Below are 26,924 nucleotides of genomic sequence, written 5' to 3' on the forward strand. Positions count from 1 at the left end.
GCCTTGACTCTCTCTCTCTCTCCTTTCTTATTCAGCCTTAACTCTCTCTCTCCTTTCTTATTCAGCCTTGACTCTCTCTCTCCTTTCTTATTCAGCCTTGACTCTCTCTCTCTCCTTTCTTATTCAGCCTTGACTCTCTCTCTCTCCTTTCTTATTCAGCCTTGACTCTCTCTCTCTGCTTTCTTATTCAGCCTTGACTCTCTCTCTCTCCTTTCTTATTCAGCCTTGACTCTCTCTCTCTCCTTTCTTTTTCAGCCTTGACTCTCTCTCTCCTTTCTTATTCAGCCTTGACTCTCTCTCTCCTTTCTTATTCAGTCGTTACCAGATGATAACGCCCACACAGAGGGTTCCCTTCCTCACACTCACTCCTCTTCTCTTCTCTCTCTCTCTTTCTCATTCCCTTTTTCATTCTCTTACTCAATCCTCCATATCTTTCCAGTGACTGGATTAATTCTAATTGAAGTCAGTCAATTCAGGAAGTAAACTGAAATAAAAAAAATCACTTCCTGAATGGATTGACTTTAATTCAAATTGACCCCAACCCTCCTGATGTCATTGCTAAATGACCTCCCTCTCTCTGTGTGTGTGTGTGTGTGTGTGTGTGTGTGTGTGTGTGTGTGTGTGTGTGTGTGTGTGTGTGTGTGTGTGTGTGTGTGTGTGTGTGTGTGTGTGTGTGTGTGTGTGTGTGTGTGTGTGTGTGTGTGTGTGTGTGTGTGTGTGCGTGCGTGCGTGCGTGCGTGCGTGTGTGTGTGAGACATGTCTCCTTCCTTTGTCACCTTTGACATGAGCTAAAGGTCACAGGTGAACACATGTTAGCCAGTGACACGCAGTGTTGAAGGGGAGGTAGGTGGGAGGTCGTTGCCAGGGTAATTGGAAATTTGTTGATGTTACGTGTTCTCCAAGAAAATTGTCCTCATTGCTAATTATATACTTATACACGTTACACACATTAGACGTCAATTACACTGTAAGCAGAAACGACATTTTACCATGGGGACATAGAGTAATCATATACAGCTGTAGAAACCATGTTCTCGGAGTTGGTAATTGCCATTGACAATCCACAAACACACATGACAATCATTACCATTATTAATGATAATAATTGATAATTTCCAGTTAAAAAATAAACAAAAAATCATTAATAATAATATCACCTAGATTCTAGCTCATCCCTCTGGTCCTCCTCTCTGGTCCTTGACCTGTCAGGACGTACATGTTGTCCGGTAATAATAATATCACCTAGATTCTAGCTCAACCCTCTGGTCCTCCTCTCTGGTCCTTGACCTGTCAGGACGTACATGTTGTCCTGTAATCATAATATCACCTAGATTCTAGCTCAACCCTCTGGTCCTCCTCTCTGGTCCTTGACCTGTCAGGACGTACATGTTGTCCTGTAATCATAATATCACCTAGATTCTAGCTCAACCCTCTGGTCCTCCTCTCTGGTCCTTGACCTGTCAGGACGTACATGTTGTCCGGTAATAATAATATCACCTAGATTCTAGCTCAACCCTCTGGTCCTCCTCTCTGGTCCTTGACCTGTCAGGACGTACATGTTGTCCGGTAATAATAATATCACCTAGATTCTAGCTCAACCCTCTGGTCCTCCTCTCTGGTCCTTGACCTGTCAGGACGTACATGTTGTCCTGTAATCATAATATCACCTAGATTCTAGCTCAACCCTCTGGTCCTCCTCTCTGGTCCTTGACCTGTCAGGACGTACATGTTGTCCTGTAATCCCACATTAAGCGTTACCACACAGTTAATCCGATTAGTGACCAGATGTTGGACTGTTTTGCTGGAGTTATTGGGTTTTGGGCTCTAGACTGTGAACCTGTTTATAGTGAGAGGATGCCCTCCCCCCGCCCTGAGGTACATTCCAATGCTCACAGTGGAGGAGTGAGTGGACTTAGTGATGTCATGTCCTTAGCCCTCACTGTCTCACCCTCATATGGAGTGGTCACCCACAATTCCCAGCAAGCTGCCCCCCCTCATGGTAACCTGCCCTCATGGTAACCTTTGCAGTTTTACAACATAAACGTTTTCAATATTCATTCAAGAAAAGTCACGCCTTGGGAGTTTTATTGAAGACTTAGTTGTTAGCTATCTGTCTAGTTTTGCATGGGAACGCAACTCAAGGGCAGAATAGTAAAAAAACATCATCACGGCGGGCTCAAGAATAACCACACGGTGGTTTTGTTTCTACATTCATCAGCCAACAAAGCCTCTGTTCCTGTGGAAGACCAGCAGTCTGCGGTACAACAACCAGAGCCAAGAGTTCAACAGAGAGAGATGGAGGAGCCTCTTCAGCACATTGGGACCAAGTCTCAATCTACAAGATCAAGGTCATCAAAACAGTCAAGCAGATCCTCAACGGCGAGTTCTGCAGCCATCAAAGCACGCGCCAAGGCAGACGCAGCGCGTGCACAAGTCTCCTATGCTGAGAAGGAAGCTTCTGTGATGAAACAAAAGGCAGAAATAGAGGCCAGCTTGTTGAAGCAAAAAGCTGACCTCGAGGCAAGTTTATATGTTCTCAAGTTGAGAGAACAGCTGCTGCGTTGGCTGAAGCTGCAGCCTTTGAAGAAGCTGTAGGATCAGAACGCAGAGAACTTCACAAAGAACTAGACACAGGGACACAGCCCTTAAGTCCAGTCCAGCGTACCTTGCTGAACTTTCATTTGAAGTGGAGAAACAAGAGCTTAGTGTTGACCCAGCTACATGCCATAATCCAGAAAGTAGCAAACAACAGAGCATGAGCAGAGACTCTCCGTTCAAAAGAAATGAACAGCAGCATGGTGTAAATGGAAAACAAGCCCACTTCCAGTCACACACACAAAGCGTCCCTGAGTCACAAGTGGCACCATACCTCATCAAGTACCTCCTACGCCGTGAGATGGTGAGTTCCGGACTCCAGAAGTTTGATGATCGCCCTGAAAATGATTGGGCATGGAAAGCATCCTTTCTCAATGCGACCAGAGACTTGAATTTATCAGCCAGGGAAGAGTTAGATCTAATTACCAAGTGGCTAGGGGCAGAGTCGTCTGAGCAAGCAAACAGAATTAAATCTGTCCATATTTTCAACGCAACATCAGGGCTTAACATGGTCTGGCAACGACTAGAAGAGTGCTATGGTACACCCGAAGTGATCGAGAATGCACTGTTGAAGAAAATTGATGATTTTCCAAAACTGGCTAACAAAGACAATCACAAACTAAGAGAACTAGGTGACATTCTTCTCGAACTGGAGTGTGCTAAAGTAGAAGGGTATCTTCCAGGCCTCGCTTATCTGGACACATCTCGGGGGGTAAACCCTATAGTAGAGAAACTTCCATTCAGTTTACAAGAAAAATGGATTGCACAGGGATCCAAATACAAGGAGGACTATCGGGTAGCATTCCCACCATTCTCGTTCTTCTCGAGATTCATCAGGAACCAGGCGAAAACTAGAAACGACCCCAGTTTCACCCTCTACACCTCAACTAACCAGGTGTCTATGAAAAGTGAGAAACCTGCCAGGTACAGCAGGAAGACACCTGTGACTGTATACAAAACCGATGTGTCATCTGAGCCCTCAGACCACCAAACCCAGTAAGACAAAGATTGAAAACCCTGACCATCACTGCCCGATACATAACAAACCTCATCCTCTTAAAAAGTGTTGTGGGTTTAGATACAAAATCTAGATGAGCGCAAATCATATCTCAAAGAGAATGGAATTTGTTTCCGATGTTGTGGGTCAACTCAGCACAGAGCTAAAGACTGTAAGGTGTCATTTAAGTGCTCTGAGTACGACAGCGACAGACATCTTGCTGCTCTGCATCCAGGCCCAGCCCCTTCAAATACAGACACCGCTACAGCAGAGAAAGAGCATGGCGGGGAGCAAGGTGACGATGCTCTTCTATCTGTCACCTCAAAGTGTACGGAGATCTGTGGTGAGGCAGTTAATCCAAGATCATGTTCAAAAATATGCCTAGTTAAAGCTTATCCGGCTGGGAAAAGACAGAAAGCTGTCAAAATGTATGTAGTGCTTGATGAACAGAGTAACAAATCTCTGGCCAAGACAGAGTTTTTCAATCTCTTCAACATCAATGACAACTCTGCTCCATACACCATGAAGACCTGTTCTGGGGTAACAGAGACTTCAGGCAGGAGAGCCATCAACTTCATGGTGGAGTCTATAGACGGACACATGCAGCTATCTCTCCCTACTCTGATAGAGTGTGATATGATGCCAGACGATAGGACAGAGATTCCCTCCCCCGACATTGCGTATCATCATCCCCATCTGCAACCAGTTATGGACAAAATTCCAGCTGTGGACCCAGACGCTCCCATCCTCCTGCTCTTAGGACGAGACATCTTAAGGGTACACAAGGTACGAGAGCAAATCAATGGACCCCACGACACTCCTTATGCACAGCGACTCGACCTCGGGTGGGTCATCGTGGGTGAGGTCTGTCTGGGAACTGCTCACCGACCAGCCAATGTTAACGTGTTCAGGACAAACATACTTCAAAATGGTCGCACATCCTATCTGAGCCCTTGCCCTGACATCAACCAGGTGGAAGAGAACTACAACAGCGTAGCTCAGAAACACATCTCTCCCTCTACAGTGCACTCGAGAGATCCGAGCACAACTGTGAACACAGACAGCCTGGGATGTTCCGTGTTCGACAAAACACAAGACGATGATAAACCAGCACCATCAGTGGAGGAAAAAGCCTTTTTGGACATTATGGACAAACAGGTTTTCCAGGATGATGGAAACAACTGGGTGGCTCCACTACCCTTTCGCCCCACTCGACATCGCCTTCCTAATAACAGGGAGCAGGCCATAAACCGTCTCACATCACTTCGCAGGACTTTAGACAAAAAGCCTGACATGAAGCATCATTTTATTGACTTCATGCAAAAGATGCTGGATAACGACCAAGCCGAACCTTCACCAGCACTAGAGGGAGACAAAGAATGTTGGTATCTGCCCATATTTGGTGTTTACCATCCACAAAAGCCTGAACAAATAAGAGTAGTATTTGACTCCAGTGCTAAGTGTCAAGGCGTGTCACTTAACGATCTTCTGCTCAGTGGTCCAGACTTAAACAACACACTCTTGGGTGTCCTAATGCGCTTCCGCAAGGATTGCATTGCACTAACAGCAGATGTGCAACAAATGTGTTACTGTTTTGGTGTACGTGAGGATCACAGAGATTACTTAAGGTTTCTCTGGTATGAAGACAACAATCCAGATAGAAACATAACTGAGTACAGGATGAAAGTCCATGTATTTGGGAACAGCCCTTCACCAGCCGTAGCCATCTACTGCATGAGACGAGCAGCGCTACAGGGTGAGAAGGAACACGGATCAGAACCCAAGCAATATGTAGTGAGGAACTTTTACGTCGATGATGGGCTGACATCAGTAGCTACTACAGAAGAAGCTATCGACATTCTAAGAAAAACACAAGCAATGTTGGCGGAGTCCAACATGAAACTACACGAGATTGCATCCATTAGCAAAACAGTTATGGAAGCCTTCCCTATGGAGGACCGTGCTAAAGACTTAAAAGATCTGGACCTAGGAGTGGATCCTCTCCCCTTTCAACGGAGTCTGGGACTTTCCTGGAACCTGGAGACAGACAGCTTCTCATTCCAGGTGTCCCACAATGAGAAGCCTTTTACGCGGAGAGGCATCCTGTCCACAGTGAATAGTCTTTATGACCCCCCTTGGGTTCGTGGCTCCAATAACAATGCAAGGTAAAGCCTTAATCAGAGAACTCTCTTCTGATCAGAGTGAGTGGGATGCCCCTCTTCCCCCAGAAGAAGAAGAGGAATGGAACATGTGGAAGGAATCTTTGATGGAGTTGGAACATCTGTATATTCAGCGGACCTACATCCCAGTCTCCTTGTCTACCACTCAAAGAAGAGAGCTACACATCTTCTCGGATGCCTCTACAGAAGCCATAGGAGGGGTAGCCTACCTGAGAGTTATTGACTCGGAAGGTCAACGCCATGTTGGATTTGTCATGGGGAAATCAAAATTGGCCCCTCGTCCGGCCCACACTATCCCACGCCTAGAACTGTGTGCGGCTTTGCTAGCTGTTGAGATGTATGAACTGATCAGAGACGAAATTGACATTGATGTAAATGCGGCCAAGTTCTACACAGACAGTAAGATAGTTCTCGGTTACATCCACAATCTCACCAAAATATTCTATGTGTATGTTGCAAATAGGGTAACTCGCATCAGGAAGTCTACCCATCCAGATCAGTGGTGTTATGTAAACAATGACAGCAATCCAGCAGACCATGCAACCAGGCCTATACTTGCTGCGCTCTTAAAGTACACCAGTTGGTTCTCAGGTCCACCTTTCCTGACCCAAACAAACTCAAGTGAGCCTGAGAACATACATTTTGACCTTGTAGAGCCTCACGCAGACGCAGAGATTCGACCAGACGTCACTGTCTTCGCCTCTAAAGTTTCTGGAGCTCAACTCGGCTCTCATCGCTTTGAGAGGTTCTCAAGCTGGAAAGCTCTCAATCGAGCCACAGCACGACTCATTCATGTTACCAGATCCTTCCATGAAGGTGCGGACAACACCAGCTGCAGAGGCTGGCATGACTGTAATAAATCATGCGGTACAAGTGAGTTGTCACAAGCCAAAACAGCAATCATTCACTGTGTGCAACATGAAGCCTTCAGAGAGGAATTCAAATGCCTTGAAAAAGGAAAAGAGTTCCCTAAACAAAGTACACTCAAAAAGCTGAACCCAGTGATTGATAAGGATGGGTTGCTGAGGGTGGGAGGCCGCTTATCCTCCGCCGACATGTCACAAGACGAAAAACATCCTCTCATCATCCCACGGACACATCATGTCGCCACCCTGCTGGTAAGACATTATCACGAGCAAGTGGCTCACCAGGGCCGTAATTTTTCAGATGGAGCTATTCGAGCAGCAGGCTTCTGGATTATTGGGAGCAAACGTCTGGTCTCTGGTATCATTCACAAGTGTGTCACCTGCCGCAAGGTTAGAGGAAGGTTAGTTGACCAAAAGATGGCTGACTTGCCTGCAGACAGAATCTCATCTGAACCACCATTCACCAGCGTTGGACTTGATGTGTTTGGACCATGGAATGTCATAACTCGTCGCACTAGAGGGGTTAGTGCAGACTCCAAGCGCTGGGCGGTGCTCTTTACATGTATGTCTACTAGAGCAGTCCATATCGAGCTCATCGAATCCATGTCCACATCCAGCTTCATCAACGCGCTGAGGCGTTTTTTCTCTATCCGTGGTCCAGCAAAAGTGCTACACTCTGATCGAGGTACAAACTTTATAGGTGCCTGCAGGGAACTGGGTATCGACACAAATTACTCAGAACTGACTAAATACCTCTCAGATAAGGGATGTACTTGGATATTTAATCCTCCACACTCATCTCATATGGGTGGTTCTTGGGAGAGACTCATTGGGGTTGCCAGACGTATCCTTGATGCTATGCTGTTTCAGACGGGCTCCACTCGTCTCACACATGAGGTCTTGAGCACTCTTATGTCTGAAGTTATGGCAATAATCAATGCGAGACCCCTAGTGTCAGTGTCAACCGACCCTGTCATGCCTGCCATTCTCACACCCTCAATGTTACTGACACAAAAGACCAGCGCTACCTCAGCCCCTTCTGGATACTTCAGCATGAACGACCTTCATGGAAAACAGTGGAAGCAAGTCCAGTGTCTCGCTGACACCTTTTGGAAAAGGTGGAGACAGGAGTACCTGACAACGCTGCAGAGACGCAGAAAAGCCAAACGTAAAAGTGGGAGATGTTGTCTTATTGAAAGACAGTCAGGTGTAACAGTATAACTTTAAACCGTCCCCTCGCCCCGACACGGGCGCGAACAAGGGACCTTCTGCACACATCAACAACAGTCACCCACGAAGCGTCGTTACCCATCGCTCCACAAAAGCCGCGGCCCTTGCAGAACAAGGGGCAACACTACTTCTAGGTTTCAGAGCAAGTGACGTAACTGATTGAAATGCTAGTAGCGCGTACCCGCTAACTGGCTAGCCATTTCACATCCGTTACACAGGCACACAGAAATGTCTGGCCAGTCGGGCTTGTGGTCAAAACCTTTCCCAGTACCGACAAAAAGGTTAGGAAAGTAGAACTAAAAATTGTCAAGCAAGGAGCTGCTAAGGTGTTTCTGAGACCAATCTCAGTGATTGTTCTTCTTCTTTCTGAAGCATCCTAGACAAAAGATAAAAATAGAAAGGACATTATTTGTTTCTTGATATGTTTTATTTCATAGTGGCACAATTTCATTATACCAGGCGGGGACTGTGCTGCCGTCCTGTTAGAAGGTAACATATTATTTTATTACAATGGTTAAGATGGATTTTCATTGTGTTCCGTGGTGTTATTTGCCCCCTAGTGGAGCTTTCTGGTACTTAGACTGTACGTAAACAGGAAGTAGAGAATTCGTTCTGCACGCATAGAAGCAGCTAAAAACAACGCTATGGTGCAGGTCTTTCAGTGTAGTTATTTCTTGTCACGCTTCAGCCTTGGAAAATATTTGTTTGTAAGTTCGATTCAAGCATTTAGCTAATGATGATAATCTTGTTATTGATAGAGTTGCTTGCATATCAATGTTGGTTGGTTGCATTTACTCACACAAATTGCAATGCCTTTCATGTATGCCGTTAGCTGTATTACTTTGCTCGTGCGTCATGCAAACGAATTGTAAAATATACAATACTGTAGTTTTGTTACTGATTCTAGTGTAATATGCTTTGTTATTCTACATAGATGGTTGTACATTATTAGAGTAATGAAAGGAGTTAGTCAATTACCATATGAGTAACAATTAGCTATATGGTTTGGCATCATGCCAGATGCATGGTACCTTAGCACGTGCTTTGTATTCATGCAACTTCAAATGTATAATGTACAGCTACAGTATGTCGGTCTGAGTTGAATACTAAAGTATATTATTTTCTGTATTTTGCAGTTTCACAACATAAATGTTTTCAATATATTCATTCAAGAAAAGTCACGCCTTGGGAGTTTTATTGAAGACTTAGTTGTTAGCTATCTGTCTAGTTTTGCATGGGAACGCAACTCAAGGGCAGAATATAGTATATAATAATATGATAATAACATGGATATGTAGTATATAATATATGATAATAACATGAATATGTAGTATATAATAATATGATCATTACATGGATATGTAGTATATAATAATATGATAATAACATGAATATGTAGTATATAATAATATGATAATAACATGAATATGTAGTATATAATAATATGATCATTACATGAATGTGTAGTATATAATAATATGATAATAACATGGATATGTAGTATATAATAATATGATAATAACATGGATATGTAGTATATTATAATATGATAATAACATGAATATGTAGTATATAATAATATGATAATAACATGGATATGTAGTATATATGATAATAATAATAATATATCATGGTTAGTTAGTATATATGTGGCCCATGCGCGAATCAAACCTCTAACTCTGGGGTTGCTAGCACCATGCACTAACAGGTCAGGACGTACATCAGAACCACCACCATTGTTCGTCATATTGCGTTTGCATATTGGTCACAGTGAGTTTGCTGTGTTATGTAAGGAAGGAGCCAGAATAGAAACAAAGCTGACTCCAGGTACGAGGTCAGGCCATGATAACCATATGGCACCAACATGGCTGGCCAGTGCCCAGGAAGGGGGACGCCATACGGCACCAACATGGCTGGCCAGTGCCCAGGAAGGGGGACGCCATACGGCACCAACATGGCTGGCCAGTGCCCAGGAAGGGGGACGCCATACGGCACCAACATGGCAGTCCAATGCCGAGGTACAGATGTAGGATCTTAATTTGAACCAGTTTGCTACAGCAGGAAAATAATCCTGCAGCAACAAGACGTGAATTATTATTTGGATGGACATTTGTGTAAGTGTTGATACATTCTTCATAAGGCAAAATCAAGTCTGATATTTCTAAGTGGAAATTACAAATTTCAGAAGCCTTTTTAAACCTCAAATACACTACAAGTTCTCCTGCAGCAGGGTGATCAAATTAAGATCCTACATCTGTAGGGGGAAGCCATTGTCTGTGCCCAATAATGTTTGTACCATGTATGGTGCTGATACCATGTTGTGTTGCTACCATGCTGTGTTGTCATGTGTTGCTGACTTGCTATGTTGTTGTCTTAGATATCTCTTTATGTAGTGTTGTGTTGTCTCTCTTGTTGTGATGTGTGTTTTATCCTGTATTTATATTGTAATTATATTATTTCTTAAATCCCAGGTCCCGCCCCCACAGGAGGCCTTTTGCCTTTCAGTAGGCTGTCATTGTAAATAATAATTTGTTCATAACTGACTTGCCTAGTTAAATAAAGGTTAAATAAAAAATATGTCAGCAACATGGCTGGCTGGGAAGGAGATGGCCATATGGCCCTAATAGGGATACCAGATTGAGTAGGGAGGAATGGAATAAAGCAGAAAACGTTTGACCTCAGGAAATCCCATTGTTAGGTTATCTTCCTTTCCTTAACTATCTCTGATCTGAATTAATATTGTGTTAATATGTGTTCAGTATCAACACTGAAAACAGCAGGACACGTGAAAGGATGACAATTATTTAAGATGTCTAACCTCTTGCAGTCTCTATTCCCCGCTGTCTGTTGTACTGATCCTGTTATAAGTTTTAGGAGAAGTCTATCTGCAGACCTCCCAAATAAATAGGAAGGTGGAGCTAGTCTTGGTCCTGAAAGTGTTGTAGTGTTGTAACTATGTGACTAACAAGGATGATAGTATTGTAACTATGTGACTAACAAGGATGACAGTGTTGTAACTATGTGACTAACAAGGATGATAGTGTTGTAACTATGTGACTAACAAGGATGATAGTGTTGTAACTATGTGACTAACAAGGATGATAGTATTGTAACTATGTGACTAACAAGGATGATAGTGTTGTAACTATGTGACTAACAAGGATGATAGTATTGTAACTATGTGACTAACAAGGATGATAGTGTTGTAACTATGTGACTAACAAGGATGATAGTATTGTAGCTATGTGACTAACAAGGATGATAGCGTTGTAACTATGTGACTAACAAGGATGATAATATTGTAACTATGTGACTAACAAGGATGATAGTGTTGTAACTATGTGACTAACAAGGATGATAGTGTTGTAACTATGTGACTAACAAGGATGATAGTGTTGTAACTATGTGACTAACAAGGATGATAGCGTTGTAACTATGTGACTAACAAGGATGATAATATTGTAACTATGTGACTAACAAGGATGATAGTGTTGTAACTATGTGACTAACAAGGATGATAGAGTTGTAACTATGTGACTAACAAGGATGATAATATTGTAACTATGTGACTAACAAGGATGATAGTGTTGTAACTATGTGACTAACAAGGATGATAGAGTTGTAACTATGTGACTAACAAGGATGATAGTATTGTAACTATGTGACTAACAAGGATGATAGTGTTGTAACTATGTGACTAACAAGGATGATAGTATTGTAACTATGTGACTAACAAGGATGATAGTGTTGTAACTATGTGACTAACAAGGATGATAGTATTGTAACTATGTGACTAACAAGGATGATAGTGTTGTAACTATGTGACTAACAGGGATGATAGTGTTGTAACTATGTGACTAACAAGGATGATAATATTGTAACTATGTGACTAACAAGGATGATAATATTGTAACTATGTGACTAACAAGGATGATAGTGTTGTAACTATGTGACTAACAAGGATGATAGTGTTGTAACTATGTGACTAACAGGGATGATAGTATTGTAACTATGTGACTAACAAGGATGATAGTGTTGTAACTATGTGACTAACAAGGATGATAGTGTTGTAACTATGTGACTAACAAGGATGATAGTGTTGTAACTATGTGACTAACAAGGATGATAGTGTTGTAACTATGTGACTAACAAGGATGATAGTATTGTAACTATGTGACTAACAAGGATGATAGTGTTGTAACTATGTGACTAACAAGGATGATAGTGTTGTAACTATGTGACTAACAGGGATGATAGTGTTGTAACTATGTGACTAACAAGGATGATAGTGTTGTAACTATGTGACTAACAAGGATGATAGTGTTGTAACTATGTGACTAACAAGGATGATAGTGTTGTAACTATGTGACTAACAGGGATGATAGTGTTGTAACTATGTGACTAACAAGGATGATAGTGTTGTAACTATGTGACTAACAGGGATGATAGTATTGTAACTATGTGGCGATAAAGTTGCTAGGGATAGCACCTTGGTGTTGTTGTGACATCATTATGACACTCTGGATAATTTCAGAATGTGCCAGCTAGCAAACGCAATGACATTTCCTACCTGCATGTTATCTGTCTACCTTCTGATTAAAACACACTCTTCTAGGTTGAATGAACTCTCCCACCAGCCCTAAGAACTGCTGTTCGCGCGTGTGTGTGTGTGTGTGTGTGTGTGTGTGTGTGTGTGTGTGTGTGTGTGTGTGTGTGTGTGTGTGTGTGTGTGTGTGTGTGTGTGTGTGTGTGTGTGTGTGTGCAGTCCTTGACTGCTGTGGACTCATGCTGATTAGCAGTGCTGCCAGGTCCTTTGTGCTCCTCAGACGGGGGGATAATTTTTTTGTTCACTGCACAGCACCTCTTTGAAGTCCTCATTCAATTTATGTCTTCAGAGATGTTCCCTCATTCAAAGGAAGGGGTTGAGGGGATTTTTCAGGCCCCTGTGTTGTAATTGCATAGCAACCTACTAAACCATACAGAATATACATAATCTACATATATAACAAGGCTAGCTTGGCATCCCTGGTGCTGGAGTTCCAGAAGCAGTGTGTTTTTCCAGCCATGCAGCACACCTGACTGTACTTAGCATCTAACACACTGAGCTAATTGATCCATTTCACTGATTGATACATGCTCCCTCACTGCCACTCTGCAGGGGGTCTTACTGATGATTTAACAGTGTTCTTCAACCCTGGTCTTGGGGAATCACAGTGTGTGTGTGCAGGCTTTTGTTCTACCACAGCACTAACACACCTGGTTCAATGAATCAAGCTTGATTTGTTGAATGGTGTGTGTTAGAATGTGATTTGAAATGGCAGAGGCGGTGACTGTGACTCCTCCCAGGTCTCTCCTCTGACTCCCTAAGGACAGGTCTGTGTGTGGATGAATAGTCTTGGGCTGTGGAGGCTGACTCCCTAAGGACAGGTCTCTGTGTGGATGAATAGTATTGAGCTGTGGAGTCTGACTCTCCCTAAGGACAGGTCTGTGTGTGTGGATGAATAGTATTGGGCTCTGGAGGCTGACTCCCTAAGGACAGGTCTCTGTGTGGATGAATAGTATTGGGCTGTGGAGGCTGACTCCCTAAGGACAGGTCTCTGTGTGGATGAATAGTATTTGGCTGTGGAGGCTGACTCTCCCTAAGGATAGGTGCTCTCGATGTGCATCTGTAAAAGTTTGTGAGTGTTTTTGGTGACAAGCCAAATTTCTTCACCCTCCTGAGGTTGTTCAACACGCTATCTGTGTGGGTGGACCATTTCAGTTTGTCCGTGATGTGTACGCCGAGGAACTTAAAACTTTCCACCTTCTCCACTGCTGTCCCGTTGATGTGGATAAGGGGGTGCTCCGTCTGCTGTTTCCTGAAGTCCACGATCATCTCCTTTGTTTTGTTGACGTTGAGTGTGAGGTTATTTTCCTAGTAAAACTAAGTTTGCTGAGTAGAGTGTTGGGGGCTATTTTGTAAATGACATCGCCGAAGTCAAGGATGGGTGGGATAGTCAGTTTTACGAGGGTATGTTTGGCGACATGAGTGAAGGACGCTTTTTTGCAAAATAGGAAGCCAATTCTAGATTTCTTTTTGGATTGGAGATGCTTAATATGAGTCTGGAAGGAGAGTTTACAGTCTAACCAGACACCTAGGTATTTATAGTTGTCCACATGTTCTAGGTCAGAACCGTCCAGAGTAGTGATGCTAGTCGGGCGGGCGGGTGCAGGCAGCAATCGGTTGAAGAGCATGCACTTAGTTTTACTAGCATTTAAAAGCAGTTGGAGGCCACGGAAGGAATGTTGTATGGCGTTGAAGCTCGTTTGTAGGTTTGTTAGCACAGTGTCCAAAGAAGGGCCAGATGTATACAGAATGGTGTTGTCTGCGTAGAGGTGGATCAGAGAATCACCAGCAGCAAGAGCGACATCATTGATATATACAGAGAAAAGAGTCGAGAATGATAGTTGAAAAGAGTCGAGAATTGAACCCTGTGGCACCCCCATAGAGACTGCCAGAGGTCCGGACAACAGCCCCTCCGATTTGACACACTGAACTCTATCTGAGAAGTAGTTGGTGAACCAGGCGAGGCAGTCATTTGAGAAGCCAAGGCTATTTAGTCTGCTGATAAGAATGCGGTGATTGACAGCGTCGAAAGCCTTGGCCAGGTCGATGAAGACAGCTGCTCAGTACTGTATTTTATCGATTGTGGTTATGATATCATTTAGGACCTTGAGCGTGGCTGAGGTGCACCCAGATTGTCTAGCCCAGCTGATTTGTAGGGATCCAGATTTGGCAGTTCTTTCAGAACATCAGCTGTCAGGATTTGGGTGAAGGACAAGCAGGGGGGGGGGGGGGGGGGGGGGGTTGGGCAAGTTAGGGCCAGGGTAGGGGTAGCCAGGTGGAAAGCATGGCCAGCCGGGGAAAAATGCTTACTGAAATGATCGATTATCGTAGATTTATCGGTGGTGACAGTGTTTCCTATCCTCAGTGCAGTGGGAAGCTGGGAGGAGGTGCTCTTATTCTCTATGGAATTTACAGTGTCCCAGAACTTCTGGGAATTAGTGGTACAGAAAGCAAATTTCTGTTTGAAAAAGTTAGCCTTAGCTTTCCTAACTGACTGAGTATATTGGTTCCTGACTTCCCTGAAAAGTTGCATATCGCGGGGGCTATTCGATGCTAATGCAGAACACCACAGGATGTTTTTGTGCTGGTCAAGGGCAGTCAAGTCTGAGGTGAACCAAGGGCTATATTTGTTCTTAGTTCGACATTTTTTTGAATGGGGCATGCTTATTTAAGATGGAGAGGAAAGCACTTTTGAAGAGCAACCAAGCATCCTCTACTGACGGGATGAGGTCAGTATCCTTCCAGGATACCCGGGCCAGGTCGATTAGAAAGCCTGCTCGCTGAAGTGTTTTAGGGAGCGTTTGACAGTGATGAGGGGTGGTTGCTTGACCGTGGACCCAGTACGCACGCAGGGAATGAGGCAGTGATCGCTGTGATCCTGGTTGAAAACAACAGAGGTGTATTTAGAGGGCAGGTTGGTCAGGATGATATCTTTGAGGGTGCCCATGTTTACGGATTTAGGGTTGTACCTGGTGGGTTCCTTGATGATTTGTGTGAGATTGAGGGCATCTAGCTTTGATTGTAGGACGGCCGGGGTGTTAAGCATGTCCCAGTTTCGGTCACCTAACAGTACGAACTCTGAAGATAGATTGGGGGCGATCAATTCACATATTGTGTCCAGGGCACAGCTGGGGGCCGAGGGGGGTCTATAACAAGCGGCAACGGTGAGAGACTTGTTTCTGGAAAGCTGGATTTTTAAAAGTAGAAGCTCGAATTGTTTGGGCACAGACCTGGATAGTATGACAGAACTCTGCAGGCTATCTCTGCAGTAGATTGCAATTACGCCCCTTTGGCATTTCTATCTTGTTGGAAAATGCTATAGTTAGGGATGGAAATTTCAGGATCCTAAGCCAGGATTCAGACACGGCTAGGACATCCGGGTTGGCGGAGTGTGCTACAGCAGTGAATAAAACAAACCTAGGGAGGAGACTTCTAATGTTAAAATGCATGAAACCAATGCTTTTACGGTTACAGAAGTCAACAAATGAGAGCACCTGGGGAATGGGAGTGATGCTGGGGGCTGCAGGGCCTGGGTTAACCTCTACATCACCAGAGGAACAGAGGAGGAGTAGGATAAGAGTATGGCTAAAGGCTAAAAGAACTGGTCGTCTAGTGCATTCGTAACAAAGAGTAAAAGGAGCAGGTTTCTGGGAGCGGAAGAATAGATTCAAGGCATAATGTACAGACAAGGGTATGTTAGGATGTGAGTGCAGTGGAGGTAAGCCTAGGCATTGAGTGACGATGAGAGAGGTTTTGTCTCTAGAGGCACCATTTAAGCCAGGTGCGGTCATCGCATGTGTGGGGGGTGGAACATAAGGGCTAGCTAAGGCATATTGAGCAGGGCTGGAGGCTCTACAGTGAAATAAGACAAAAACGAACCAAAACAGCAATGGACAAGGCACATTGACATTAGGGAAAGGCATGTGTAGCCGAGTGATCATAGGGTCCAGTGAGTAGCTAGGCGAGCTGGAGGCATGGCGATTCAGACAGCAAGCAGGCCGGGCTAGCAGCAGGCTAGCAGATGGGGCTCAGGGGGACGTCGCAACGGGAGAGTCTGAAACCCCCTCGGACGGGTACGTCGGCAGACCAGTCGTGATGGATCGGCGGGGCTCCGTGTCGGCAACAAAGGGTCCAGGCCAATTAGCACAAGAGGTATTGAAGCCCAGGAATTATCTGATGGAATTATTCAGCTACCCGAGAGAAGCGCCTAGCTCGAGGCTAGCTCCAGGCTAACTGGTGCTTGCTTCGGCGGACAGAAACCCCCTCGGACAGTGACATCGGTAGACCAGTTGTGATGGATCGGCAGGGCTCCGTGTCGGTAGCAAAGGTCCAGGCCAATTGGCAAAAGAGGTAATAGTACTGGGCTGTGGAGGCTGACTCTCCCTAAGGACAGGTCTGTGTGGATGAATAGTACTGGGCTGTGGAGGCTGACTCTCCCTAAGGACAGGTCTGTGTGGATGAATAGTACTGGGCTGTGGAGGCTGACTCTCCCTAAGGACAGGTCTGTGTGGATGAATAGTACTGGGCTGTGGAGGCTGACTCTCCCTAAGGACAGGTCTGTGTGGATGAATAGTACTGGGCTGTGGAGGCTGACTCTCCCTAAGGACAGGTCTGTGTGGATGAATAGTATTGGGCTGTGGAGGCTGACTCTACATAAGGACTGTGTGACTGACTGTATGTGAGCAAATGTGTGTGGAGGGACAGAGAGAGTAGGGACTGTTGTACTCTCCAGGGGAAGAGAAAAACAGAGGAGTGAGTTGAAAGAAGAAGACATTGTCTGTGTGTGGAGGGAGAGGAAGAGAGATAGAGACTGAGAACGAGAGAGAGGAAGATGGAGAGAGATGGGGCCGGGGAAGAGGCCGGGTAGATCTGCTGCCTGACTCGGTTGCCAGGGGCTACCTGTTGCTAAAGTGTAACTGTGTGTGTGTGTGTTCTCTCCATGCAGATAAAAAATGCTGCGGCCAACGTTCTGAGGGAGACTTGGCTCATCTACAAACACACCAAACTACAGAAGAAGATTGACCACTCCAGAGTCCGCAAACACCAGAGGAAGTTCCTGCAGGCCATCCACCAGTGAGAGCACACACACATCACATCTCTGACCCGCAGCCCTCAATACACCTACATGTATTAACAACCCAGACATATTGTCTAGCCTAGGTCTCTGTGGTTGGTTCCAGGACAGGAAACAGTGCATTGTGATTGGTTGACAGGGCTGACCCAGCATCATTATGAGAAACATCCTGATAGACGTGTTCACCTATTTCTAGCTAGCTCATCCATGATGAATGAAAAACGCCATTGACCATGCAAACAGTGGTTAACTTGTGTTAATTAGTTGTAGAGGTTGGCTAGCTAGTCTGACACCTGTCTAGACTGACATGAAAATAGATTAGACAATGATGGGTTTATACCAGCTCTGAAAGCCGAATGGAACTCCTGTCCAGTGAATGGTGCTAACTGAAGCTTTTGGACCAGTTGGCTTCTACTGTATGTCCTTCCTGGTCTGGTCTATGCTGTCTAATTCTAGAATCTGATGCTATACACCTGCTGCTAACCTAGCTGGGCTAATTACTGTTACCTGGCTGTGACCAAGCAGTTCTCTGGCTTAACTCTTTGTGGATGCATCATCGATGTGTGTGTGTCACAGTGTGTAAGTGTGTGTCACAGTGTATGTGTGTGTTATTTTGCAGACTGCGTAGTGTGAAGATGGAGCAGAGGAAACTGAGTGATCAGGCCAACACCCTGGTGGACCTCTCAAAGGTGACACACACACACACATAGAGCAATGTCAAATGCTGAAATCTGTAATCATACAGGATATTGTTTACCTCTGCCACTGACTGGTGTCTTTGTGTACATGGACACTTCCGGATACAGAAAGCACCTCCTCCAAACAGCTAGGCTGCCCATAACAGCTGAAACGGAGCAGTAGCTCGCTAGTTACTTTGCTTTAGTCTTACTGTACTCAGGCCTGCAATCTGAATGCCATGTACTGTTAGTCTATGTACGTGGCTGAGACTGACAAATATCAGTGCTACTAACTTGCACTTATTTCCAAAGCTGTCCAAGCATGATACGAGGGGCTGGTATTTAAGAAGCACACAAACACACACACACACACAAACACACCACATGCAATACCCTCTTACACACACATAACTTTGCCCCCCAAATATATCTCAGCATTCTGCTGTTTCCATTCTGACCCGTCTGTTTCTGTGGCTTTGCGTCTCCTAGCAACCGGAACAAGTGTTAAAAATGGGTTGATAGAGAGAGAAAACGAGAGAAGAGAGGAGAGAGGGAGGGGGTGTCTTTCTGGTAATGTGTGGGTGTGAATGCGTGAGAGAAAGAAAAAGAGAAAGAAAGAGAAAGAGAGAGGGTGGTTCAGTGTGTAGGTGATGTGTGTGTGTGTCTCTATGGATCAGTGCCTTCTGCCACAAATATTTTCAATCGGCCACTCTTTACCATGGTTACGCTGCTCTCATGGGCGATGGAGGGATGTTCTAAATACCTGTACTCTCTCTCTCTCTCCTTTCTTATTCAGCCTTAACTCTCTCTCTCTCCTTTCTTATTCAGCCTTGACTCTCTCTCTCTCCTTTCTTATTCAGCCTTGACTCTCTCTCTCTCCTTTCTTATTCAGCCTTGACTCTCTCTCTCCTTTCTTATTCAGCCTTAACTCTCTCTCTCTCCTTTCTTATTCAGTCTTGACTCTCTCTCTCTCCTTTCTTATTCAGCCTTGACTCTCTCTCTCCATTCTTATTCAGCCTTAACTCTCTCTCTCTCTCCTTTCTTATTCAGCCTTAACTCTCTCCTTTCTTATTCAGCCTTGAATCTCTGTCTCTCCTTTCTTATTCAGCCTAAAACTCTCTCTCCTTTCTTATTCAGCCTTAACTCTCTCTCTCCTTTCTTATTCAGCCTTGACTCTCTCTCTCTCCTTTCTTATTCAGCCTTGACTCTCTCTCTCTCCTTTCTTATTCAGCCTTGACTCTCTCTCCTTTCTTATTCAGCCTTGACTCTCTCTCCTTTCCTATTCAGCCATTGACTCTCTCTCTCTCCTTTCTTATTCAGTCTTGACTCTCCCTCCTTTCTTATTCAGCCTTGACTCTCTCTCTCTCCTTTCTTATTCAGCCTTGACTCTCTCTCTCTCCTTTCTTATTCAGCCTTGACTCTCTCACTCCTTTCTTATTCAGCCTTGACTCTCTCTCTCTCCTTTCTTATTCAGCCTTGACTCTCTCTCTCCTTTCTTATTCAGCCTTAACTCTCTCTCTCCTTTCTTATTCAGCCTTGACTCTCTCTCCTTTCTTATTCAGCCTTGACTCTCTCTCCTTTCTTATTCAGCCTTGACTCTCTCTCTCCTTTCTTATTCAGCCTTGACTCTCTCTCTCCTTTCTTATTCAGCCTTGACTCTCTCTCTCTCCTTTCTTATTCAGCCTTGACTCTCTCTCTCCTTTCTTGTTCAGCCTTGACTCTCTCTCTCTCCTTTCTTATTCAGCCGTAACTCTCTCTCTCCTTTCTTATTCAGCCTTGACTCTCTCTCCTTTCTTATTCAGCCTTGACTCTCTCTCCTTTCTTATTCAGCCTTGACTCTCTCTCTCTCCTTTCTTATTCAGCCTTGACTCTCTCTCTCTCCTTTCTTATTCAGCCTTGCCTCTCTCTCTCCTTTCTTATTCAGCCTTGACTCTCTCTCTCTCTCCTTTCTTATTCAGCCTTGACTCTCTCTCTCTCCTTTCTTATTCAGCCTTGACTCTCTCTCCTTTCTTATTCAGCCTTGACTCTCTCTCTCCTTTCTTATTCAGCCTTGACTCTCTCTCTCCTTTCTTATTCAGCCTTATCTCTCTCTCCTTTCTTATTCAGCCTTATCTCTCTCTCCTTTCTTATTCAGCCTTGACTCTCTCTCTCTCCTTTCTTTTTCAGCCTTGACTCTCTCTCTCCTTTCTTATTCAGCCTTGACTCTCTCTCTCCTTTCTTATTCAGTCGTTACCAGATGATAACGCCCACACAGAGGGTTCCCTTCCTCACACTCACTCCTCTTCTCTTCTCTCTCTCTCTTTCTCATTCCCTTTTTCATTCTCTTACTCAATCCTCCATATCTCTCCAGTGATTGGGTTAATTCTAATTGAAGTCAGTCAATTCAGGAAGTAAACTGAAATTTAAAAATTCTTCCTGAATTGAGTGACTTTAATTCAAATTGACCCCAACCCTGCTGATGTCATTGCTAAATGATCTCCCTCTCTTCCTGTGTGTGTGTGTGTGTGTGCGTGTGCGCGTGCGCGTGTGTGTGTGCGTACAGATGCAAAGTGTGATGTACGAGCTGATGTCGGAGCTGAACGATCGCAGTGAGGACCTGGAGCGGCAGATGCTGTCTCTGGAAACGCGGGTGGAACAGCTGACCGCCGGCTTCAGTGCCCTGCCTGCCCACCTGTCTGCCACGCTGTCTGCCCAGCACACCACCTTGCTCCACCTGCTCCGAGAGAGGGACTACAGAGGAGGAGGATGGGGAGGGGGAGGTGCAGGTGGAGGAGGGACAGCCCTGGTCCCTGTTGCTCAGCTGACCCCTGCCCATGCCCTGACCCCAAGCCCAACCCTGGCCCCAGAGCCACAGCAGCCCCCAGAAGGAACCATAGAGGGCAGCACTAGTCCCAATACTAGCACCTCCAGTTGTTGAAGAGAGGAGGAGGATGGGAAGGGGAAAGAAGAGGTGAGGGTAGAGGAGGAGATAGAGGACCAGTAGGAATACGGGATGAGGAGGTCAGCCCCAATACTAGCACCTCCAGATGTTGAAGAGAGGAGGAGGATCGGAAGGGGAAAGAAGAGGTGAGGGTAGAGGAGGAGATAGAGGACCAGTAGGAATACGGGATGAGGAGGTCATTCCCAATATTAGCACCTCCAGATGTTGAAGAGAGGAGGACGATGGGAAGGGGAAAGAAGAGGTGAGGGTAGAGGAGGAGATAGAGGACTAGTAGGAATACGAGATGAGGTCAGCCCCAATACTAGCAACTTCAGATGTTGCAGAGAGGAGGAGGGAGGGGGGATGGGTAAGGGAGGGCAGCCAGAAGCCCAACACTAGCTCATCCAGCTGCTAAGGAAAGGAGTAGGGAGGAGGGGTGGGATAGGGGAGGGAAATAGAGGAGTGGGGGAAATGGGGGAGGGCGAGGGAAAGGATCAGAGATAAGAGGCTGTGAGAGGGAGGGTGGGATGGGAGGTAGAGAAGGTGAGGGATAGGAGAGGCAAGGAAGTGGAGGGAGGTTGGGAGAGAGAGAAGGGGATGAAAACGGAGAGGGGGGAAAGGGGGATGAAGGGGGAAACAGATAACCAAGACTATTACAGAGGTCTTTAATGGAGTCCAATCTAATGACAGAAAAACTTCTCCCTCTCTTTTTCCATTCATCCCTCTATCCCTCTTTCTCTTCATCTCATTCTCTCCCTCCATTTCTCGCCCTCCCCTCCCTCCATCAGGAATTATTGACTATGACTTTTTGTCCTTATGATCTATTTTCTATCTAACTGCTACTTGTGTGGTAACGAGCATCCCTTTAACGAACCATTTAATCAACGACCATAATACATACTAAACACCACACACGCACACACAAACACACACTCTCCATGTAGTATGCCTACCTTTTAACACACACCTACACACACACCATGGCAACATAAACACACCACAACAAAATACACAGCAAACACACACACACACACACAAAATAGCACACAATATTGCGCAGCATACTATAGTAGACTATAAAACACTATAGTACAGCCTATACTATAGCCTATATACTGCCAAGCAGACAATGCACTAAGTCCAACTGAAAAGAACACACTGCCAGGCATTTATTACTTGACACAGAGAGCATCGACACGGTCCAAGGAAACACTGCTGCCATATTTCCTTATGCACACACGCTCACAAAACTCTGTTTTAATGAATGTATGCTGTACATTTCAAACCACAAGCACACAGTTTGCACAGGGGCACAGATATGCCTAAACCCACACACATACACGCTGAACCACACCCACATGCGGACACACACACACACACAATCTACCAAAGTGCTCTCTCTCAAATGGACTACAAAAGAGAGGCAGAAGAGGATGTCACTGGGGAGATGGGAAGAGGAGTTTCAGATTTCCTGACAATGTTTTTCAAGGAACATTGGATTTGGACTAGTACTAGTGCTTTATGGACTGCACTTTTTACTGTGCTCGATGGACTGCCATAGACAGGAAATGAAGGAATATTAACCAGACAAAGGATACAGGCCATGGCAAGAGAGAAACGGTTACTTACAAAACTTAACCCTATAGAGGGAGAGACTATATATCTGAGAGAATAATTATTATGATGTGATGGAATAAGATACTATTTTCTTCTGTAAGCCCTTTCTACGGAGACCATTTTGAAAACTGTCTTATAGTGACATTCTGTGGCCGGAATACTGAGTTACACCCGCTTGGAATATTGTACTGTACAGTATACTGTTACTGAAATCTACATAGCTTTGTATTGCTCAGTCTTTTCTACCATTACAATTTAACGGTTATAGCTAATATCTACTATTATTATACTATAGTATTCTTCTCATTCGTCCTGACAATTATGCTAAATGTATTAATTATAAACTTTAATAATAATAAATAATGGACAAGGGAGGTGCGTTTGAGGGTGAAATTATTTTGTAATTTTATTTTATCAGAGATAATGAATAAAGTATATATCTATATAACATCACTGAGTTATTGGGTGAATTTTGTCTTGCCTGTTCTTTCTTCTTTTGAATCATTACAGTTTACCTGCAGCATAAAAACTACTCTGACTGTAGAAACCTGTCCTGTTCCGAAAGGTTGCTTGATCAAATCCCGACCTGACAAGGTTCAAATCTGTCATTCTGCCCCTAAGCAAGGCAGTTAACCCCCTGTTCCCCGGGCGCCGAAGACCTGGATTTCGATTAAGGCAGTTCTCCGCACCGCTCTGATTCAGAGGGGTGGGTTAAATGCGGAAGACACATTTCAGTTGAATGCATTCAGTTGTACAACTGACTAGGTATCCCCCTTTCCCTTTCCTTTTCCTATGTCAGAATACCTGCTTTTATTGGCAACACAATGTGGCCTACATGCTAAAATGCAAGTGTTTTCTTTCCCCAGTCCAATTTACACCTCACATTGTTGTTATAATGGCAATCTGCACTTGTTACATACATTTGACATAAATGAATGCTATAGTTATTGATTCTTGAAGAATATAACTTATAAATGCTTATGTTACAATAGTTATATTTTATTTGTTTTTAGTCTCATCCTTCAGCTCCACTCAACCCCTCCCATCTATCTCTGAACACCATCCAGTTTTGATTTCTATTTGTATAATCTGGAAGTAGAAGCCTAAGTGTTGTTGTCCGTTAGTTTACTTCAATTTATAAATTCCTCATGAGCTTAGTTCAACTGTCACACCCCATCAGAACCCAAAATATGAACTTGTTTGACTAAAATGTTTGTAAACATTGTAAATGTAAACAAACACTATATAGCCTCAAAAGATGGTTAAAACGATCATGTTGATATTATGGATGATCACTGCTTGCATCCAAAGCTATGTCTATGAATTTGAGAGTGGTTACATTTCTTCAGGCCCATCCCTCAGCTTTTTACCAAAACAGAGGCGGGCCGTCTGCTTTGTTATTGTTTTAATCGCAGATTGGCACTTTAAAGAATCTAGTTGCAGCTGCATAACGAGTGTTTGAAGACGTGTTATGGTGTGAAATTGTATTTGTTCCTTGGAGATACAAAATGTATTGTATATCAATGTAAAAAGTTTAATAATTTAATGTTAGATAAAACAAATGTAGCCTGTCTGTCCAAATAATTATTTTGGTCCCCAAGAAGAGTAGAGTTGGTTGGGAAATGTTCAAGACTGTAAACACATGACGTCACTGTTCTTCTGTCACTAGCTCGTCATGAACGCACTTCTTTGTTTTTGGTAGCTGAGATCAAAAATCAACAATGATCGTGACGCGTTGCTGTCTACCTACATTTTGCAATATTGTTTAGTTTAATAGCTTTTTAGTTGCTGTTTTTGTCTCATTAATTTGTTTATTTAGAAATGACAAATCACTGACGAACATATATCGTTTTTTATTACTTGTTAGCTAGCAATGGCTATCGAAACCTCTAAGCTTAACGTAAACTCGTACATCGCCTTGGTCCGTACAATTGCCCTTATTTTAGCGCCCCAAAAACGTAATACTTCCAGATCAACTGTAATGTCAATACCATTGTAAAGCACAATTTCTCCCCTTTCCAACATTATCAATTACATCACCTAAACGCTGCCCGTTTCTGCATAATTCAAGCAGGCAATGAGCCTAATGTGTCATTACATACCTATTTGAAGGTTTGTGTCGAATTTGAATCGGGTTTTTAGGGCGGTGCTAAAGTGATCAGTAAACAGCGGCTTTGAGAATGATGATCGCATGCAATGATGACGCAACAAATTACTCCCCCCTTACCCCCGTGTCCATTTCTTGTTTTTAAACGATGAGAGAAGTGCTACACCTGGTGGAAAGAGATTGTAAGACCGAAATAGTTGCTTTATGCGTGCTGTATGTTACGACATGACACGTCACGATGTAATGGAGGGTCCGTTCTTTCAACTTTTCTCCAATACTATAGAGCCATTACCATGTCGATCAACGCTTGAATAGAAACCTAGTTCACACCCCCGATTTTGAAGTCGCTACAGTCCCATTAGTTTTCTTTGTAGCCTCGTTTGAATGTTGCAGTTGCGCACATTTGTACGGAATGGGGTGAGTTAACGTTAGCTAGTTAACGTTAGCTAGTTAAAGTTAGCTAGTTAACGTTAGCTAGTTAAAGTTAGCTAGTTAACGTTAGCTAGTTAACGTTAGCTAGTTAACCTGGGTCATTGTTAACCTGTGTCACCTGTGTCATTGATCTGTGTCATTGTTGACCAGATCAAGCAGATTCAGGTTGTCACGACGACGCGTCAACTGTTCACCGAGGACCCACCCCTCGTGCTCTCCGTCATGGCACTGGACTCAGGAGGTACTCGCCTTGTCATTGACATATCCCCCAGCCTACACATTTAACTCTGAGGGCTAAAGGCTGTCAATATGTAGACAAGGGGTTGTTCCTCCTTTCATCCCTCCATAAGAACGAGCGCTGAGCATGGGCCCACTGATGTTCCTTCCAGAGCTGAGCTTAAATGCCCCACACATCCAAATGTACCACAGGCTCAAAGAGGGAAAAACTCAAATCCAAAGGGTTAAAAGGAAACTTTGTTTTATTGTCGACAGTTTTCGGCTGCCAGGCCTAGTTCAAAACGAACCTGTCTATCACCTTTTGTCTATTATCCACATCCAGCCCCAGAAGTTCCCTTTTCTCTCTATTCTCTTGGCTTAGAAACTCATCCAGGTCACAGTGTTCAGATTGTATAGCCATCCAATAGCCCAGGGTAGACTGGAGGAAAAAGACAGCAGGTGTTAGACTCAAGGCTAACTAACCTGAGGCTAGTCCCTGCAGACAGACAGACTGACTGACTGACTGTTGTGCTAAAGAACCTGGATCTTGGATCTGTGTGTTTACTGCTCCCTTCTGGCACCAGGAGCCTCTGCCTGAGGATGTCATCTCTCTCTCTCTCTCTCTCTCTCTCTCTCTCTCTCTCTCTCTCTCTCTCTCTCTCTCTCTCTCTCTCTCTCCGTCTCTCTCTCTCTCTCTCTGTCTCTCTCTCTCTCTGTCTCTCTCTCTCTCTCTGTCTCTGTCTCTCTCTCTCTCTGTCTCTCTCTCTCTCTCTCTCTCTGTCTCTCTCTCTCTGTCTCTCTCTGTCTCTCTCTCTCTCTCTGTCTCTCTCTCTCTCTCTCTCTCTCTCTCTCTCTCTCTGTCTCTCTCTCTGTCTCTCTCTCTCTGTCTCTCTCTCTCTCTCTCTCTGTCTCTCTCTCTCTCTCTCTCTCTCTCTGTCTCTCTCTCTCTCTCTCTCTCTCTCTCTCCGTCTCTCTCTCTCGCTCTCTGTCTCTCTCTCTCTGTCTCTCTCTCTCTCTGTCTCTCTCTCTCTCTCTCTCTCTCTCTCTCTCTCTCTCTCTCTCTCTCTCTCTCTCTCTCTCTCTCTCTCTCTCTCTCTCTCTCAACACATTCAGTAGTCTGGCAGGTCTACAGTTTGAGTGGAGGCTAGTAAAGGACTCAGAGACAGCAGAGATTGTTAGGTGAGAGAGAGAGGGATGGAGAAAGAGGGAAATAATGACAAAGGAAGGTGAAAGATGAAAGAAACATACAGTCAACTGAAAATGTTATGGTACAGCGTATTCAGACCCCTTGACTTTTTCCACATTTTGTTACGTTACACCCATATTCTAAAATTGATTAAATAAACATTTTCCTCATCAATCTACACACAATACCCCATAATGTCAAAACAAAAACAGGTTTTAGAA

General features: G+C 44.3%; 1 protein-coding gene and 1 pseudogene across 2 annotated transcripts in view; both read left to right on the top strand.

Annotated features, from left to right (window-relative positions):
• kcnn3 (potassium intermediate/small conductance calcium-activated channel, subfamily N, member 3) overlaps nucleotides 1-21,563 on the top strand; it is a 101,242-nt gene extending 79,679 nt beyond the window's left edge. For both annotated transcript variants that reach the window (XM_055925100.1, XM_055925101.1), the window contains 3 exons: nucleotides 17,420-17,547; nucleotides 18,168-18,237; nucleotides 20,768-21,563. In XM_055925100.1, the coding sequence (XP_055781075.1) occupies nucleotides 17,420-17,547; nucleotides 18,168-18,237; nucleotides 20,768-21,142 (573 nt within the window). In that variant the 3' untranslated portion in view covers nucleotides 21,143-21,563. The remainder of the gene's footprint in view (nucleotides 1-17,419; nucleotides 17,548-18,167; nucleotides 18,238-20,767) is intronic.
• A 3,879-nt stretch (nucleotides 21,564-25,442) lies between these two features.
• LOC129856803 (nuclear pore membrane glycoprotein 210-like) overlaps nucleotides 25,443-26,924 on the top strand; it is a 37,915-nt pseudogene continuing 36,433 nt past the window's right edge.

Source organism: Salvelinus fontinalis, chromosome 6, assembly GCF_029448725.1.
Source record: "Salvelinus fontinalis isolate EN_2023a chromosome 6, ASM2944872v1, whole genome shotgun sequence".
In the NCBI taxonomy this organism is placed as follows: domain Eukaryota; kingdom Metazoa; phylum Chordata; class Actinopteri; order Salmoniformes; family Salmonidae; genus Salvelinus; species Salvelinus fontinalis.